The following is a 15,708-nucleotide window of genomic DNA, read 5'->3' as shown; positions in this document are numbered from 1 at the left end:
TACATAGAAATCAATAATGATGAATCTCTATTATATGTATAATCGTTCGTTCCATTACGTGCTGCTATTTGTGATATGATGTCTATCTCTACATTTTTTCTACTACTAGTGTACAAGCGAAAGCTTCTTTGGTCGACGAAAGGAGAAATCTCGCTCGCTCGCTGCATTGTTGTTGTTGTCGTTGATGATGAAGATAAAGAAGAAGAGAGAAGAAACAAAACGGTGAGCGAAAAACGAATACACACACACGCGCGCAAAAACGCAAAAACGCAAACAAACAGCAAAACGAATACCGCAATACCACCGCTACCGCCACCGACGACAACAAAATTCTCCTAAGACATCCAAGGAAGCATAAAAATGCCTGCAATTGCTCTCAACCCGGCAGTCCGGACGAATCCGGCGGGGAAAACACTAAGGTTCGGGCACCGCGAATGGAGTTTCTGAGAAACGCCCTCTTCGTCTTCATCATCGGAGTAGTTGTGGTGGTGGTGGTGGTGGTGGTAATGGTAGTAGCACTTCTTCTGTCGAGTGTGCGCGTCCTGCGTCCCGCGCATATACGATGCGCAGAAGAAGAGAGAACGCAAAAACACGCGTTTTTCGCGCTCGAAAAGAACATCGCTCGGGCGTTTGACGTTTCATCGCTCACGCGTTCTTCTAATCAATATAAAAAAACATCGGAGGGAATCCGAATGAAGTCAATTTCGTCACCGCGAATACGTAAAAAGACGACGATGATGCGTCAGATAGAGCTAATACGTTAATCGTCACCGTGCAGCCTATCAAAACGCACTTGGACAGGGATAACTAATATTTTGATCCTCACTCGCATACATTCATCAACGACGAAGAAGACGATCGATGAAACGAAACGCAAACGAAAACGACGCTCACCTATACAAATGATCGCGCGCCTAAAACCGCCGCCGTCCTCCTCCTCCGCCGCCGCTCTCTCGCCCCCTGTCGCGGCTACTCTCGCTCTCCCTGCTGCTTTCAATCATCGCCGCCCTTTGCTCTTCCGTCCACGCCTTGTACTTAATCAGCGGCTCCATCTTCCTCTTCCTCTTCAACACCATCCACCGAACGACTTTCTCGTCCACCCTCAGCGCGTGCGATATCTCCGGCAAAACGTTCGGCGCCGACGCGAACGTCATCTGCGACATTTGTACCTCGTGGTGCCTCTCGTTCGGTTTCTTATACACGTACGCTAACGTTTGGTGCCCGAAAGATTTCACGTCCATCAACACCCCGTCCGAGTCTAAAATTTTCAAGGACGTTCGCTTGAGTAACTCGAAGACTTCGCGCTTCGGGACTCTCGCTTTCACCTGTAACACCAAGTCGTACAGAGGCATTTTTGTGCTCAATTTTCAACGTCTTCACGTCGTTTACTTCGTGTTGTCTCTCTTGAACCGCGTCTCTCGCCTTCTTTGACGTCTGAACTCGCGCTTCTTTGTCTCTCGCAAAGACCTCCAACCAGCCGCAAAATGGACGATGATTTTTCCCGGAAGAAGACACAAAGAAGAAGAAGACAAAGAAGAACTTCACTCTGTTATATGTATCGCTTTTAGGAAAGAGAGAAAAACGAGTTTGACACCGCTTCAGTACTGCGACTGCTCTTTTCGACGCGAACGATTGGAATTTTCCGTCCGCGAGGAGTAGGAGTAAGAGTGATGAAATTCTCAAAGTCCAGAGGGAGATCGAAGAGTATGATTTAGGGTCTCAGATGTCAAGGAGTCACTTAACTAAAGCGGAACCACTAAAGAAGCGCTCTGAGAGTCACTCTTATCTGTAATGATAACTTTTTGGACAATATTCTTATACAACAAAACATTTACAACATTGCTTACTTTGGTAGTTTTATATATACGTGTATATATACTGTACGTTGTCTGCACTCTTTTATTAATCCCGCTCCGCGTGTTCTCCGTAAAGCGAGCGCTTTTCTCTCTCACTCTTCCATTTTTTCTCTCTCTTTTCTCGTCGTCGGCTTCTTTTCATATCGACGTCGTTATGTTATCCGGAGGAGGCTTCGTCGTTCTCTTCGCTTTCTGAAACGTCGTCCTTATTTTCGGAAGAGGAAGAGGAGAAGGATGAGGAGAGGGAGGTTCGAATCATCTCGGCGCCGCTGATCAAGACGCCCTCGCTCTCTCGTTTCGTGAGCGCTTCTCGAACGCTTTTTTCCGTCAAACGGACGGTTTTAATCGTCGGGTCCGACGGGACTTCAAACATCGCGTCGGCTAAGAGGCGTTCCATGATCGTTCGCAAACCGCGAGCGCCGGTGCCTCGCATGGACGCCCAGCGGGCGATTTCGTTGGCGCCGCAAGAAGTGACGTCGAGTTTGACGTCGTGCGCGCGGAAAAGTCTCGCGAATTGTTTCGTGAGCGCGTTTTTGGGTTCCGTGAGCACTCTTCGGAGGTCGTTTTCGCGCAAGGTTTTCAGAGGGGCGACGATCGGGAACCGGCCGACAAATTCCGGGATCAAGCCGTAGGAGACGAAATCCGCGGGTTCGCAGTGCGCGGCTAAGAGGTTATCGTCGCGTTCGGAAATGCCGGCTAAGATGCCGGATTTCTTCATCTGTGGCCCCTGGTCGCCCCCGTTCTTCTTCGCCGTTTTGTTCTTCTCCTCGTGCTTAGCGTCGCCGTCTCCTCCTCCGCTGCTGCTTTTGACCTGCGCGCCAAACCCGATGCTCGTCTTCTTTTCGATCCGTCCTTTCACGTGTTTCTCTAAACCGACGAACGCACCGCCGACGATAAAGAGAATGTTTTTGGTATCCATGGCGACGACTTCACCTCGTGGGTGTTTCCTACCGCCTCTTTCCGGAACGTTCACGACGGTTCCTTCGACCATTTTCAATAAAGCTTGTTGCACGCCTTCGCCGGAGACGTCTCGAGTGATGGAGACGTTTTCGGATTTGCGAGATAACTTGTCGATTTCATCCACGTAGACTATGCCTCGTTCAGCTAATTGGACGTCGTAATTTGCCGCGCGTAATAACTTGTGCAACACAGATTCGACGTCTTCGCCGACGTACCCGGCTTGGGTCAACGTCGTCGCGTCGCAGGTGACGACTGGAACTTTACAGATGTCGCCTAAAGTTTTAATAATCAACGTTTTCCCGCACCCAGTCGGGCCAAACAAGAGAACGTTCGATTTCTCCAACTCAATGAGCGATTCGTCGTCGTCGTCAGAAGAAGAAGAATCGCGCGTTTCAAAGTCTTCCTCTTTGTCCCAAACGCTTTGTCCCCCGCGTTCCCGCTGCGACTGTTCGCCAAAAAAACCGGTATCCTTACTCCCTTGCTGATCGCTCGGAAAAATCTTCACCGACGCCGGATGCGCGTACGGTCGCATGCTCACGTACTCGTTCATCTCCGTCTTTCGACCTCCTCCTGATCCTTGTCCTCCTCCTCCGTCTCCTCCAAAACCACCGCCGTGTTGTTCAAAATCGCTCGACGACGACGACGAGAAGTTATTGTGCACGCGAGTCGTCGTCGACGAAGTCGTCGTCGTCTGAATCTCCTCCTCCTTTAAACTCCTCTCTCCTCCTCCTCCACCACTCGCGCGTCTCATCATCCGCATAGCTCCGATCCTTTTATAGTGGTTATACACCGCCACGGATAAGATTTTCTTCGCGTGATCTTGTCCGATGACTTTCTCTTGCAGTATTTTCACCATCTCCCTCGGGGTGTACAAGTCGGCGACATCTCTCGGAATCCCGTCGAAAAAATCGTTGTTATTGTTACTGTTCGACCCGGAGTTTGACACGTTGCCACCCCCACCTGAGCCGCCACCGAGGAACCCTCCGTTTCCTGTCCCAGAGCCTCCACCAGTCGCCGGCACGTCCATGTTCGTCAGAACGTTCACGTTCGGGTGATCCAAAAGCATGCTTTCGCTCGAGAGGATGTACGCACTTTTACTCTTCTTCCCGTCGTCGTGGCCGCCCCATTTTCCAAAAAAAGGAGAGGAGGACGAGGAGGAGGACGAACGGTGCGAGGACCGTCCCACACATCTCGAATCTAGCCTTTTCCCGCTCGAGAAAAGCGACGGAGACGATGCATCTCCTCTAACGGTATTTTTACACGCGTTTTCCCCAACGTGGAAAGGACACGCGCGAGAAGCGGCGAGAGAGGATGAGAACGCGTTCGTTGGAGCGAGAAGAACCTTTCCGATGTGATCGTGGACGAGACAAAGAGGAAAAACAGTACGTCTTTGTCCTCTTTGTCGCGAAAAGACGTCGAGCACACCGCGACGCATCGTTCTTTTGAAGGGACAGAGACGAGAGGTTTTCGAACGGAGGCGTGACGTATTCGTAGGGTTTAAGGTTTGAGAAGTCAATCGACGACACAGAGAAGGAGCACACATAGAATATATACGGATGTGTTGTGAGAATACTCTGTTATACACGTTTACATTAAATACACAATCTATATTTGAAAGGCGTAGGATTGAGGAGCGCGCCGGCGAGTGTACGACGGAAGGGTTTCCTATACACGCCTTTCCATCCTACCGGCGATGATGATCCAGTCTTTCTCTGTAAAACCGTCGACGTCGCGAAGTGCTCGATCAAATCTTTCAACGAAACAAACGACCGCTCGTCCGCCCCTAACGCTCGCGCCTCTTTCAAAGTCACCTCTTTCGCGTCTTTTTGAATCCTATCGAACAGTCTCCGCGGATGCGCCGCTAATAAATCCCGCAAAGGCGACGAACAACTGTGTCGTCGACGTCGAGCCGCTTACTCGGCTAAAGTTCGTTCCCAGAGAGAATCATCCAAAAGCATCACCCTCTTTGACTCAAACAGAAGAAGAACTATAGCCCGTCTACTAAAAATCAGTGCACCTCCCTCCAACTTCCCAATCTTTGAACCGCGTCGGTTCTAAACCTCTCGGTCCGTTGATTTCTTTCGGCAGCATATTAAGTTCTCCCCGTTTCTCTCGAAACGTTTTCTCTCTCAGACTGAACGCTCTCGTCGGCGGTTTAAAGTCCTCCTCCTCCTTTGCATCGTCGGAAACGTGGTGTTCTTCTAAGTTCTCCACCGTTTCTCGTCGGAGGGATTCCAGGAATTTGTTTTGCGGTTCCTCTTTCCTTCGTAAACTTCGTTCCGTTTCCCCCGCGACGCTCGTCTGTTCTTTTCCATTCGCTCTCGAAAGTTTATGTTCTTGTTCTCGTAAGAATGACGATGAAAACGCGTTCGATCTCGACCAAAACCTACCACTCGTACTACTCGACGGTACTACAGACGACGAGACTCTTAAAGCGCTTTTCCTCGTCCTCTCGAACGCCTTTAAGACGTACAATCGATTCATTTTTACTGAAGCAAAATGTAACGAAAATCTTCACTTCAACGAACAACAAACGAACGCTTTGATTGAACAAACACACTCGTAACACACTCTTTCATCATGAGCGTGATGAGCTACAACGGCGCCGCGATCATCGGTATGAATTTATATGCTTTTTTCTTTCGTCCTCACGCGTGTATAACCATCGTAATAAACTTCTTTCAAAATCCGTTTCCGATCTCGTCGTTTTCCCCAACAAAAGCGCTCTCTGTTTACTCACCGAGATGCGTCTCTTAAACGCTCTTACTCTTATTATTCTTCTCACATATAAAGCGATGTGCGGCCACGAATGCGTCGCCATCGCCTCGGACAACCGCCTCGGGATAAACCAACAACAAACCACCGCTATTGACTTCCAAAAGATTTTCCAGATCCACCCCAGACTGTTCCTTGCAATGTCCGGTCTCGCCTCGGATATGCACACGCTCAAAGCGACGTTCGAGTTTAAACATAAACTCTACGAACTTCGAGAAAACAGAGTCATGGAACCGAAAACGTTTGCCTCGGTGGTGTCGACGACGTTATACGAGAAACGGTTCGGTCCGTATTACGTGGAACCGGTGATCGCGGGGTTAGATAAAGCGTCGAAGCCGTATATAACCGGGATGGATCTGATTGGCGCGGCGGCGCCGACGGAGAACTTCGTCGTGGCGGGGAATAATAGCGAGAGTTTGTTTGGCGTGTGCGAATCGATGTATAAGGAAAATTTAGAACCCGAGGAGTTGTTTGAGGTTATTAGTCAGTGTTTGTTGAGTGGGAGTGGGCGGGATTGTTTGAGCGGCTGGGGAGGGACCGTGTACGTGATCACGAAAGACGGAGTGGAAGTGAAATCGGTGAAAGGCCGCATGGATTAATTTGAGTATAATAATAATAATAATAATAGCGCATAAAAGAAGCGTCGCAAAAGTCGTCGTTGTGTTGTTACGAAGAAGATGAAGAAGACGAAGAAGAAAACAAAGAAGAAAACCTCTCGCGGTCTCGATCCATCCTCGCTTTCGTCTCGAGCATTTTCCTCCGCAAAATCTCCAACCGTTTGCGCTTCTCCAAACACCGCTCCTGGCGCTCTCTTTCCTCCCAAACTTCCACGAACCATTCGCACAAGCGAGCGTATTCAATCATCGGTTCGAAGAGAAGACGTTTTGAAAGTCACTCCTCGAAAAGACTTCTTCGCGTTTTGGCTTTCGCTTCAAACTAAAAATAGCTCGCTTTTGAAGCGCTTCGGACGAACGTCTTCGCTCGTCTCCTCCGCCTTCTCAAAGTCGAGACCAAAAGCGCAGTTTCCTCTCTTCTTCGCTTAAACTACGAGGAATCTGATGCTGTGCACGAACACGAGTGTATACACGATATAATTACAGCAAACAATACCTTTCCGATCGATTACGAATGAACCGCGCTCTCGTATTTTTCTTCCTTTTTCGATTGGACTGCCACGTGGACAAAACTGGTGACGTACTCACTTTTCTCTCCATTCTTATTCGTAAACCTGCGCGCATATAAACACACATATCATTATATATGCACCGTGGGAGTCGCCAAGTGATGCGCACGTTGAGCTTACATTCCACATTTGTACGAACTTCGACGCATTCTTCTCTGAGCGCTCCGTTTACGTCTGTATCCTCCGCTCGTGTCTCGTCCGCTTTAGGGGAAAATCAATTGAAATCTCATCCGTGTACTCTCCGCAACACTTCCTCTCCTCCTTGGAGGAAAGGACAAAGACGACACGTCCACGAAACCTTACTCGGACGAGCTATGGGCCATAAACTTACCGAGGAAGAATTATTCGCGTTCGATTTGAGCGGGTTTATTGTCGTCAAGAATGTCTTTTCCGAGGCTGAGATTGAGCGGATGAACCAAGTGGTGGACAAACACGAACCGGAGATGGTCGAGCGGAAAGGCCAGTTACGCTTAGGAGGGAAAAAAGGAATGCCACTCGCCGGCGACGGAACAACCGGGAGGCAAGATTTAGGCGGGATGCTGGCCTGGCCGAAAGGCGAGAACGAGTTATTCCGGAAGATGTTGACGCATCCAAAGTTAGTGCCGTATTACATCGCCTTGTGCGGCGAAGGGTACCGGATGGACCATTTACCGCTTTTGATTCAACAGAAACGAAACTGCGATGGGTTTGATTTTCACGGCGGGAGGTTGAACCAAGACGGGAGTTGGATACAAGGTTTGGCGTACGAGTTTGTGAATGGAAGGCCGTATTGTCACTTGTTAGCGGCGAGCGTGGCGTTGACGACGACCAAGACCGGAGAAGGCGGGTACGCGGTCTTGCCGGGATCGCACAAGAGTAACGTGCCGGTACCGCCGGACGTGATGAAGATGTTGAAGCAAACGGAAAGCGTGAGAAATCCAGAGATTGAAAAAGGGGACGTTTTGTTGTTCACGGAGGCGTGCACGCACGGGACCATTCCGTGGACTGGTGAAGGGAGAGACGGGAAGAGAAGAGCGGTGTTGTATAGATTCGCGCCGGCGAATATGGCGTACGGTCGATCGTACTTGCCGGAGTGGCCAAAAGGAACCACGGACGGGATGTCCGACGGGGAGAAAGCGGTGTTGCAACCACCGTTTAACCCAAGGTTAGACCGAAACTTGTTGTGCGACGATGGCGAACAAACGACGACGTTTGTCCGCGCGGATTTTAAGAAGGCGCACGACGCGAAGGTTTTCAACAACCCGGAAGGGTATTTTTAGACGTTTGTGAGTAAAAGTTCAATTCTATCTTGCAAGAGTGTATATAAAATCAATAAAAACGCGTTTTTACATTATTATTATCAGTAGTAGTAGTGGTAGTAGTATCGTCGTCTGAATCGTCGTCGTCGGAGAAGAAGAAGAAGAATATAAAGATTTTACTCCAACTTGGTGCTCGCCGTCCACGTGGCTCCGGGGGCAACCGTCACCGGCTCGGCGCACGACGCGTTCTCGACGCAGACAAACTCCTTGTAGCACGCTTCCATATCAGTCCACGGCGTCCAAACCACCGCGTCTTTCCACCCGGCGCCGGTAATCTTAACCGAGTTACCACCCCCGACGTCCAAATCGATTTGACTCGGCGCGTTCTTATACAAAGAATCAATCGGCCCTTTGCACGTAATCGGCGCCGAAACCTTCCCGCTTTCTTCCTTCAATCGATCGAACGATTCGCACCCTTCCAATCCTTTCACTTGAACCGCGTCGATATCCGCCGCAAAGTACGTGTGAAAACTCCCAGTGAACGTAAACGGCTCCGACCCTTTATTCGTCACCGCCAACTCGCACGTTAAAGCGTCGTCCTTAATCGACACCGTCTCGACGACTTCAAACTCTTTATCCCACATCGCCTTCGTGTATTCATTCGGCAATAACTTCATCGTCATCGTATCCTCTCCGCTCGACACTAACGTCCAGTCCACGTTTCTGGCGAATCCGTGCACTTGGATCTCTCCCGGGCCGAATTGCGGCCAGCAGTGCGGAACGCCGCCGGATATCGGTTTCGATTTATCGAATTTCGCATCTGGTCTGACGTAAAGCACGTCTCGTCCAGATTTGGTAAACGAGGTGACCACGCCGCCGAATAAGTACACCTCCGCGGTTGAGGTGCCGGATTTGAGGGTGACCATTTCTAATCCACCTTTTATTTGAATTGCACACGGAGAGAAAGAGAGAGAGGCGTGGTGAGATCATTGTCATCAGGATTACGATTACATTGGAGAGATTAATTGATTTTCCCGCGAATGGATAACAGAACAAAAATCGTAATCGTACTCTCGCGAGAGAAGGAAGCGAGAAGGAAGACGTACCTTGCCCAACACCCGCGGATGCTGAAACAACGACATCAGAAGAACTTTGTTTTCTTTGAGATCTCAGAGATGATTGTTTTGTATTCGTCTTCGCGAGAGCGAGAACAGAAGGAGAGAAAGGAGACGCTTTAAGAAGAAGGGCAGACATTTTGGTATAAAAAGTGAAGGAAAAATATTCGTTTCTTTCAACGAAAACGAAGGATACGCGACGCGCGTTCAACCACATTCAAATACTTTTGCGAGAAGACGCGAATTCGTACGTCCTAATACTGTCCGGGTGGTGCAAAAACGAAGAATACTCAAATGCGCGCAGTGGTATCGTCATCATCGCGGTGCTACTACTATTCGTATTGCTTTTTACGACTGCTAAACTTTTGCTACGCTACTGTCTATTCATCTATCTAAGTCGAAGAAGGCGGCGCGGGTCCGGACGGCGCTCTCGGCGGCGGCGGGCGAGGAGGTGGAGGCGCGCCTGAAGGCGCTTGAGGTGGTGGTGGTTGTCCGGTGGGTGGCCCACCTGAAGGCGGTCTCGGCGGCGGAGGGCGACTCAAACCTGGGACGGCGGAGGCTCTCGCGATACCGGCTGTCGTCGTCTCGCCCAGGACGCCTCGCGTGCTCCCGATCCCGCCGCCTTGCGTCGCCGCGACGGCTTGTTGGTGCGCGGCGACGATCGCTTCTTGCGCGTATTCAGCTTTCGTAACTCGAGATGTTGTGTCTCGAGCAACCTCACCTGGTCTGTTTCGGCACCAAAACTTGATGGCGTTGTCGTTGCTTCCGGAGACGAGCAAGTGACCGGCGGGATGCCAGGCGATGTCGTTGGTTTGGCTTTCGTGGGCGCCGCGGACTTCCGCCTGTGGGTCGGAACCACCGCCGACGATCCAGTAGGCTATGGAACCGTCCCCTGCGCCGGAGGTGAAAACGCGTTCGTCGTGTGGATGCCACGTGACGGACGCGATGTCTTTGCTGTACGGACCGACGTGCGAGGAAATCGTTTTGAGCGTGCGAATATCGGTGACTTTTAAGCTGGCGTCTTTCGACCCAGTGACTAAGTGGTGGCCGTTTTGGTTCCATTTCAAACAGTTCACCGAACCTTTGTGCATGTGTAGCGTGGATAAGCACTGTCGCTGCGCGCCTACTCGCGGATCCCAGAGTTTGACGACGCAATCTCTCCCCCCGCCGCTCGCCACCACGCTCTTGGTGTCGTGCCATTGCACGCACCTCACGTCCCCGCCGTGGCCGTTTAACGTCGTCTCCGCTTTAGCTCTCGCAAAATCGAATATCTTAATCGTCGCGTCGTCCGCGCACGTGGCGAATTTCAAATCCGTCGGGCTAAAACTCACCCCTCGAATCGGTTCCCCGTGCGCTTGCGTTTGTTTCAAATTGTTAAAATTCATCTGCCAATACTTGATTTGCCCGGAATCGTCCGCGGAAATGAGCCAGTTTTCGCTGTGCGATACCGTCGCCGTTCTCACTGGGTTATTGTGCGCCTGTAAAATAGTCTCAAAGTTGAAACTCGCCGCGTTCCAGAGCGTAAATTCACCGTTCTGTGAACACGTGAGCACTCTTCGCCCATCCGGCATGAATATAACTGTTTGCGTCGTTTCGTTTACGAAAGAAAGAAAGTCGTCTAAAGTCAGCGCGTGTTTTTCAAAGGAGAAGCAAAATACAACAACAGAACGACGAATACTCATACAATCGTACTCGCGAGAGAGTAAAAATGCCTTAATCGCGTCGTCGTCGTCACACGTCAAATCCAACAACCACTTACCTTTATTTATCGGCGTTTTGATCTTATTCGCACTGACGTGAACAAACTTCAGCGCAAAGCTCGACGCCGGCACGTGTCGTAACTTCCAGCTCGGTGGGAAATCGAGCATGCTCCCACTCGTCGGTTTGACGAGAACAGAGTCTTGGATCGGGTTTCGCGTTAACGAGCTCGTGTACGCGCGTTCCGCGGAGTGAATCAAGTTGTTCGCGGTGTAATCGATCGCTCGGCGCTGGACGGCTTTACGGACGAAAACGGGGCGGTCGGAGTCCCCGGAAAGAGGTGGAGGAAGAGGGTGACGCGCGTCGTTTAGGCGTGGGTTGAATGGAGGAGGGTTGAATGGAGGGTCACGCGCGGAGGACATTGTTTTAGTGGTGTTCTTCGCGGACGGAATCCAACGCAATTCGAGCGCCAATTTGTGAGACATTTGGGCGAAGACGCGAGCGAAGACGAAGACGACTTAAGAGTGACTCACAGATACGGATTCATGTTCAGAGGAGATTATAAAGAATAACGGCGCATTAAAGAGTAATATATTTCTTTCATCGAGGACTGTTTTTATTTAAACGCTTCAAGAGCAGAAGAGGGATGAAAAAGATGTATTCGTATACGCGCGGTACCGCCGCGATGGCGGAACACTCGTAAATATGACGCGAGCGGTAAACGCGCATTTGAGACTCTCTCTTTCTTTCTCTCTTTCTCTCTCTCTCTCTCTCTCTTTCTCTTACTCTTCTTTATCTTATTATTATATTTATCTTGTCGAAAACAACATGACGTATCAAATCATCATCTAGAAACGATTTCGGAGGAGGAGGATTCAATCAAACTACTACTACCGCTCGTCGTCGTCAGTTTCGCGTTGGAGGATAACATTCTATTCAACGCGGATAAGTACGCTCGAGCCGAAGAGACGACGATATCGGTATCCGCGCCAGTCGCGGTGAACGTCCTCGTCCCTCTGGCTTCAGTTTGGTTGTTCGTGATCGTTTCCGCGGTGGATTCGTCGGTTGGTTTGATCGTCACTCGCGTCGTGGCTAAGGATTCGATGCCTTGCGTGACCGCTTTGACGTTGTATTCGGTGAGTTCGACCGATTTGCCGACGACGGCGTCGATGGCTTTGTACACCGCGTCGACTGGCCCAGTGCCGACGCACGCGGAGATTCTTTCCGTGCCTTGATCGATGATCTTTACCGTGGCGGTTGGTAAACCCATGGTACCGCAGACGACTTGGACGTCCACCAACGTGTAAAACTCCTTCCCTTCCTCCACCTCCATTTCGTCTCTCAACAACGCCATCAACTCGACGTCGGAGACGCCTCCTGTTTTCGTCTCGGCGACCAACTTGAACCGATCGAAAAACGCGTTCAACTGATCGTCCGCCAACGTGACGCCCATCTGTCCGAGTTTCGATTTCAACGCGTGTCTCCCGGAGTGCTTACCCATAACGACGCCGCAATCGTCCTCGTCTCGGAAGACGCCGATGGTTTCCGGCGCGATGATTTCATACGTCGATTTGTTCTTCAACATGCCGTCTTGGTGAATCCCGGATTCGTGCGCAAACGCGTTCGCGCCGACTATAGCTTTGTGCGGTTGGACGAGCATACCCGAGTATTCCGAAACCATTCTCGAGGTTTGGTAAATATACACCGGGTTCACGCCCATGTACGCTCCGTTTAGTTGGTTTTGACCTCGCATGATGACGGACATGGCGATTTCCTCCAAACTCGCGTTCCCGGCTCTCTCACCGATGCCGTTGATGGTGCACTCGACTTGTCTCGCGCCGTTGGCGATTCCAGCCAACGAGTTTGCGGTGGACAAACCCAAATCGTTTTGGCAGTGCGTACTAATGATCGCGTCGTTCGCGCTGACGTCGATGACGTTCTCTTTGATGCCTTTGATCAAACGACCAAACTCGTCCGGCAAACAAAAACCCACCGTATCGGGAATGTTAATCGTGGTCGCCCCAGCGTCGACGACGGCTTTCAGTATGCGATACAAAAACTCCGGTTCCGATCTCCCGGCGTCCTCTGGACTAAACTCGATATCTTCGCACCCTAAAGACTTTGCAAACTTGACCGCTTTCACCGCGATATTTACCACCTCGTCCGGCGTCTTCTTCAACTTATACTCCATGTGAATCGGCGACGTCGCGATAAACGTGTGAATCCTCGGCCTCACCGCGTGCCTCACCCCTTCCCACGCGCACGCGATGTCCTTCTCGTTCGCTCTCGACAACCCGCAAATCACGGGAACGTACCCGTCCTCGTACACTTTGTTCCCGACGACTTTCGCGATGTTTCTCACCGCTTCTAAATCGTCCGGAGATGCAATCGGAAACCCAGCCTCGATGATATCCACGCCTAGTTTTGCCAGATTCGTCGCAATTTGAACTTTTTCTGTCGATGTTAAGGTTGCACCGGGTGATTGTTCCCCGTCTCGCAACGTCGTGTCGAACACTCGCACGTACCGAGGGTCTTGGATTTTCCCAGGTATGTATTCAGGTCTTGGGTTTCTTTGAACTTTTTGATCGTCCGGGCCGGGAACTAACGCGTTCTTCGTTACGACAGTACTGTTGTCTCCTTTTTGTCTCCTTCTTCTCCGGGTCGCTTTTGATGATATACGCGATGCGGATCGATGCTCGTCTCTGCGACACGAAGAGGACGACGCGAAGCTCGATTGTCTCGCCATCGATGCGGCGGATTGATGATAACACGCAGACATTATTTCTGTGATATGTATATACTCTTTATGAATAGAATAAAGCGCTCTCTTCTGCAAAAAGAAGAAAAAAGAAGGGCAAAAAGATCTCTCTCTTAGTGTGCTCTCTCTTTCTCTCTCGAAACACACTGCTTCTGCGCTTTGTGCGCTTCTCTGTCTTTCTCCGTCAACTGTGCAACGCACCCTCTCTAAGAAACGGGGAAGCGCGAAATGACGAAGAAAAGGAACGAAAGAAAGAAAGAAAGAGAGAAAAAAAGGACGCATTTCTAAACCCTAAAAAATTGTTTAAAACCCTAAATAATTTTCTTTCTTTCTTTCTTTCTTTCTTTCTGAATTGCATTATTGGATTCTCAGTCGATTCTCTCGACTTTTTGTCCTCTTCTGAGTACTCTGTTTGAACACATCGTTTGGCTTCATTTACATAAGAGAGAGGAAGAGAATACCACCAGACGACTATTTCGAGGAGAAGAGATCTTTTTAATAAGTTCTTTCTTTATTCTTCTACTTTTTGAATTGAATTGGATTCATAATTCTCTCGACTTTTCGTTGAAAGAATTCATCATCACATTCCGGACTTTTTGTTGTTGTTCTGATATTGAACAGTACGCAGAGCGAGAAAGAGAGAGCGCGAAAGGAGCATGACAAAACGAGAAGGATCAGCACCCGAAGGGTCAGGATCAGGACTGGAAAACGCGATCGCGTTCCTCGAGCACCCGTCGATAAAAAATTCCAAATCGTACACCGAGGAGGAAAAGAAACAATTTTTAAGGAACAAAAACGTGAGCGAAGCGGAGATTGAAGAAGCGTTTCGGAGAACAGCGTCATCGAACGATGACGATGGTTCGATGAAACCTATCGTTTTACCTAATAATAATCCTCCAGTTTTACCGTACGGAATGATTCAGAAGCAGAATTCTTCTTCTTCTTCTTTGCGATGGACGCAAGTGGTGGCGTACGCCGCAGCGTTGGCGGTGCTCGGATGGCGGGTGTACCCGAGAGTGATGAAAAGCTCTTTGTTTACGACGACGGAGAGTAATAAGAAGAAAGAGGAAGAAGAGGAAAAGAAGAAACAAACGCAAATGCTGGACGCGATTTCAAAGTCACTCTCGGAGAATCTCGCGGACTTGGAGAAGAAATTACGTGAGCGGCAAGAGACGACGGAGAGCGCGGTGTTGCAGTCGGTGAAAAACGTGGAGGAAAAAATGAGAGAGGAGTTGCAAAAGGCGAAGATGACGCAACGGGAAGACGTGATGGAGGAGAGGGAACGAGCGGAGGAAAAAATGAGAGAAACGAAGAAGAAATTGATGGAGACTGTGGAGGAGGAGAGGAAGGAGGCGAAGAAGGAGATGGACGCGTTGAGGAGGAGCGTTTTGAGGGAGATGGAGTTGGCGCGAGAGGATTTTGCGAAGACGACGAAGAGAGAGGAAGAGGAGGCGTCGTCGCCAAGTCGGAGGTTAGGCGAGAAAGGGTACGTCGCCGAACGCGTGGAGGCGGTAGAGAGTACTAATAATTATCATCGTTTTAGCAGTGATAAAAATAACGAAGATTTGGATTTAGATGATTATTTTCAGGCGAAGAAGCGACACCAAATGGAATTACTCGGCGGCGGCGACGACGACGACGACATCAACTCGATGAAGTCGCAACAACAACAACAACAACAACAACAACGGGCAGCAAACGTTCGTAAAAACATGGGGAGTAACCATAATCAGCAGCAAAGAGTTTTAGAAGAACCGCCGAGACCGAAAAACTTTTTAGAAGTCATCGAACTCGTGGAGAAAGGCGAACCGGTGCCGGGGATTAAAGACATCGACGATCGTCCGCCGAATCCGGACGTAGCTTTACCGCCAGTCAGCGAAGATTTCGAGGAGAGAACGAAGAAACCGTGGTCGATGAAACCATCGGACGACGAGAGCTTTGAAGGGCACAGACCGTGGGATAAATACGGCAACGGCGCCGCGGCGAGCGGCGAGTATTCGTTCGACGGAGGAGGAGGAGGAGGAGGAGGGTGGACGCCGCCCTCTGTGCCGCAAATGTCCGATTCTGCCAGACAAGCGTACGGGCTATAGCATAAAAGATATAGTAGCGCATAGATCGATATAAT

At 50.1% G+C, this 15,708-nt stretch overlaps 10 protein-coding genes across 10 annotated transcripts; 4 read left to right on the top strand and 6 right to left on the bottom strand.

Moving 5' to 3' along the window:
• Nucleotides 1-78: 78 nt before the first annotated feature.
• Nucleotides 79-764, top strand: Bathy15g01380 (unknown protein; the record flags this gene model as incomplete). The annotated part of the gene is made up of 2 exons (XM_007508865.1): nucleotides 79-222; nucleotides 282-764. The coding sequence occupies 2 exons, from the start codon at nucleotides 79-81 to the stop codon at nucleotides 762-764; spliced, it is 627 nt and encodes a 208-aa protein (XP_007508927.1).
• A 150-nt stretch (nucleotides 765-914) lies between these two features.
• Bathy15g01370 (predicted protein) lies at nucleotides 915-1,352 on the bottom strand (the record flags this gene model as incomplete). The annotated part of the gene is made up of 1 exon (XM_007508930.1): nucleotides 915-1,352. One exon carries the CDS (start codon nucleotides 1,350-1,352, stop codon nucleotides 915-917), a length of 438 nt encoding a protein of 145 aa, XP_007508992.1.
• A 661-nt stretch (nucleotides 1,353-2,013) lies between these two features.
• Nucleotides 2,014-3,843, bottom strand: Bathy15g01360 (clp protease ATP-binding subunit; the record flags this gene model as incomplete). The annotated part of the gene is made up of 1 exon (XM_007508768.1): nucleotides 2,014-3,843. The coding sequence occupies one exon, from the start codon at nucleotides 3,841-3,843 to the stop codon at nucleotides 2,014-2,016; it is 1,830 nt and encodes a 609-aa protein (XP_007508830.1).
• A 974-nt stretch (nucleotides 3,844-4,817) lies between these two features.
• On the bottom strand, nucleotides 4,818-5,300 carry Bathy15g01355 (predicted protein; the record flags this gene model as incomplete). The annotated part of the gene is made up of 1 exon (XM_007508821.1): nucleotides 4,818-5,300. One exon carries the CDS (start codon nucleotides 5,298-5,300, stop codon nucleotides 4,818-4,820), a length of 483 nt encoding a protein of 160 aa, XP_007508883.1.
• Nucleotides 5,301-5,560: 260 nt separating this feature from the next.
• On the top strand, nucleotides 5,561-6,190 carry Bathy15g01350 (predicted protein; the record flags this gene model as incomplete). Its single annotated transcript, XM_007508733.1, has 1 exon — nucleotides 5,561-6,190. The coding sequence occupies one exon, from the start codon at nucleotides 5,561-5,563 to the stop codon at nucleotides 6,188-6,190; it is 630 nt and encodes a 209-aa protein (XP_007508795.1).
• Nucleotides 6,191-7,088: 898 nt separating this feature from the next.
• Bathy15g01340 (predicted protein) lies at nucleotides 7,089-8,033 on the top strand (the record flags this gene model as incomplete). Its single annotated transcript, XM_007508708.1, has 1 exon — nucleotides 7,089-8,033. The coding sequence occupies one exon, from the start codon at nucleotides 7,089-7,091 to the stop codon at nucleotides 8,031-8,033; it is 945 nt and encodes a 314-aa protein (XP_007508770.1).
• Nucleotides 8,034-8,188: 155 nt separating this feature from the next.
• On the bottom strand, nucleotides 8,189-8,938 carry Bathy15g01330 (predicted protein; the record flags this gene model as incomplete). Its single annotated transcript, XM_007508879.1, has 1 exon — nucleotides 8,189-8,938. The coding sequence occupies one exon, from the start codon at nucleotides 8,936-8,938 to the stop codon at nucleotides 8,189-8,191; it is 750 nt and encodes a 249-aa protein (XP_007508941.1).
• A 581-nt stretch (nucleotides 8,939-9,519) lies between these two features.
• Bathy15g01320 (predicted protein) lies at nucleotides 9,520-11,310 on the bottom strand (the record flags this gene model as incomplete). Its single annotated transcript, XM_007508886.1, has 1 exon — nucleotides 9,520-11,310. The coding sequence occupies one exon, from the start codon at nucleotides 11,308-11,310 to the stop codon at nucleotides 9,520-9,522; it is 1,791 nt and encodes a 596-aa protein (XP_007508948.1).
• A 359-nt stretch (nucleotides 11,311-11,669) lies between these two features.
• On the bottom strand, nucleotides 11,670-13,865 carry Bathy15g01310 (2-isopropylmalate synthase; the record flags this gene model as incomplete). The annotated part of the gene is made up of 1 exon (XM_007508779.1): nucleotides 11,670-13,865. The coding sequence occupies one exon, from the start codon at nucleotides 13,863-13,865 to the stop codon at nucleotides 11,670-11,672; it is 2,196 nt and encodes a 731-aa protein (XP_007508841.1).
• A 374-nt stretch (nucleotides 13,866-14,239) lies between these two features.
• On the top strand, nucleotides 14,240-15,673 carry Bathy15g01300 (predicted protein; the record flags this gene model as incomplete). The annotated part of the gene is made up of 1 exon (XM_007508676.1): nucleotides 14,240-15,673. The coding sequence occupies one exon, from the start codon at nucleotides 14,240-14,242 to the stop codon at nucleotides 15,671-15,673; it is 1,434 nt and encodes a 477-aa protein (XP_007508738.1).
• Between the last annotated feature and the right edge of the window lie 35 nt (nucleotides 15,674-15,708).

The sequence above is a fragment of the Bathycoccus prasinos genome (assembly GCF_002220235.1).
Source record: "Bathycoccus prasinos genomic : Chromosome_15".
NCBI classification, from domain to species: Eukaryota; Viridiplantae; Chlorophyta; class Mamiellophyceae; order Mamiellales; family Bathycoccaceae; genus Bathycoccus; species Bathycoccus prasinos.
The sequence above is the reverse complement of the archived record's forward strand: the minus strand, read 5'-3'. Positions and strand labels throughout refer to the sequence as shown.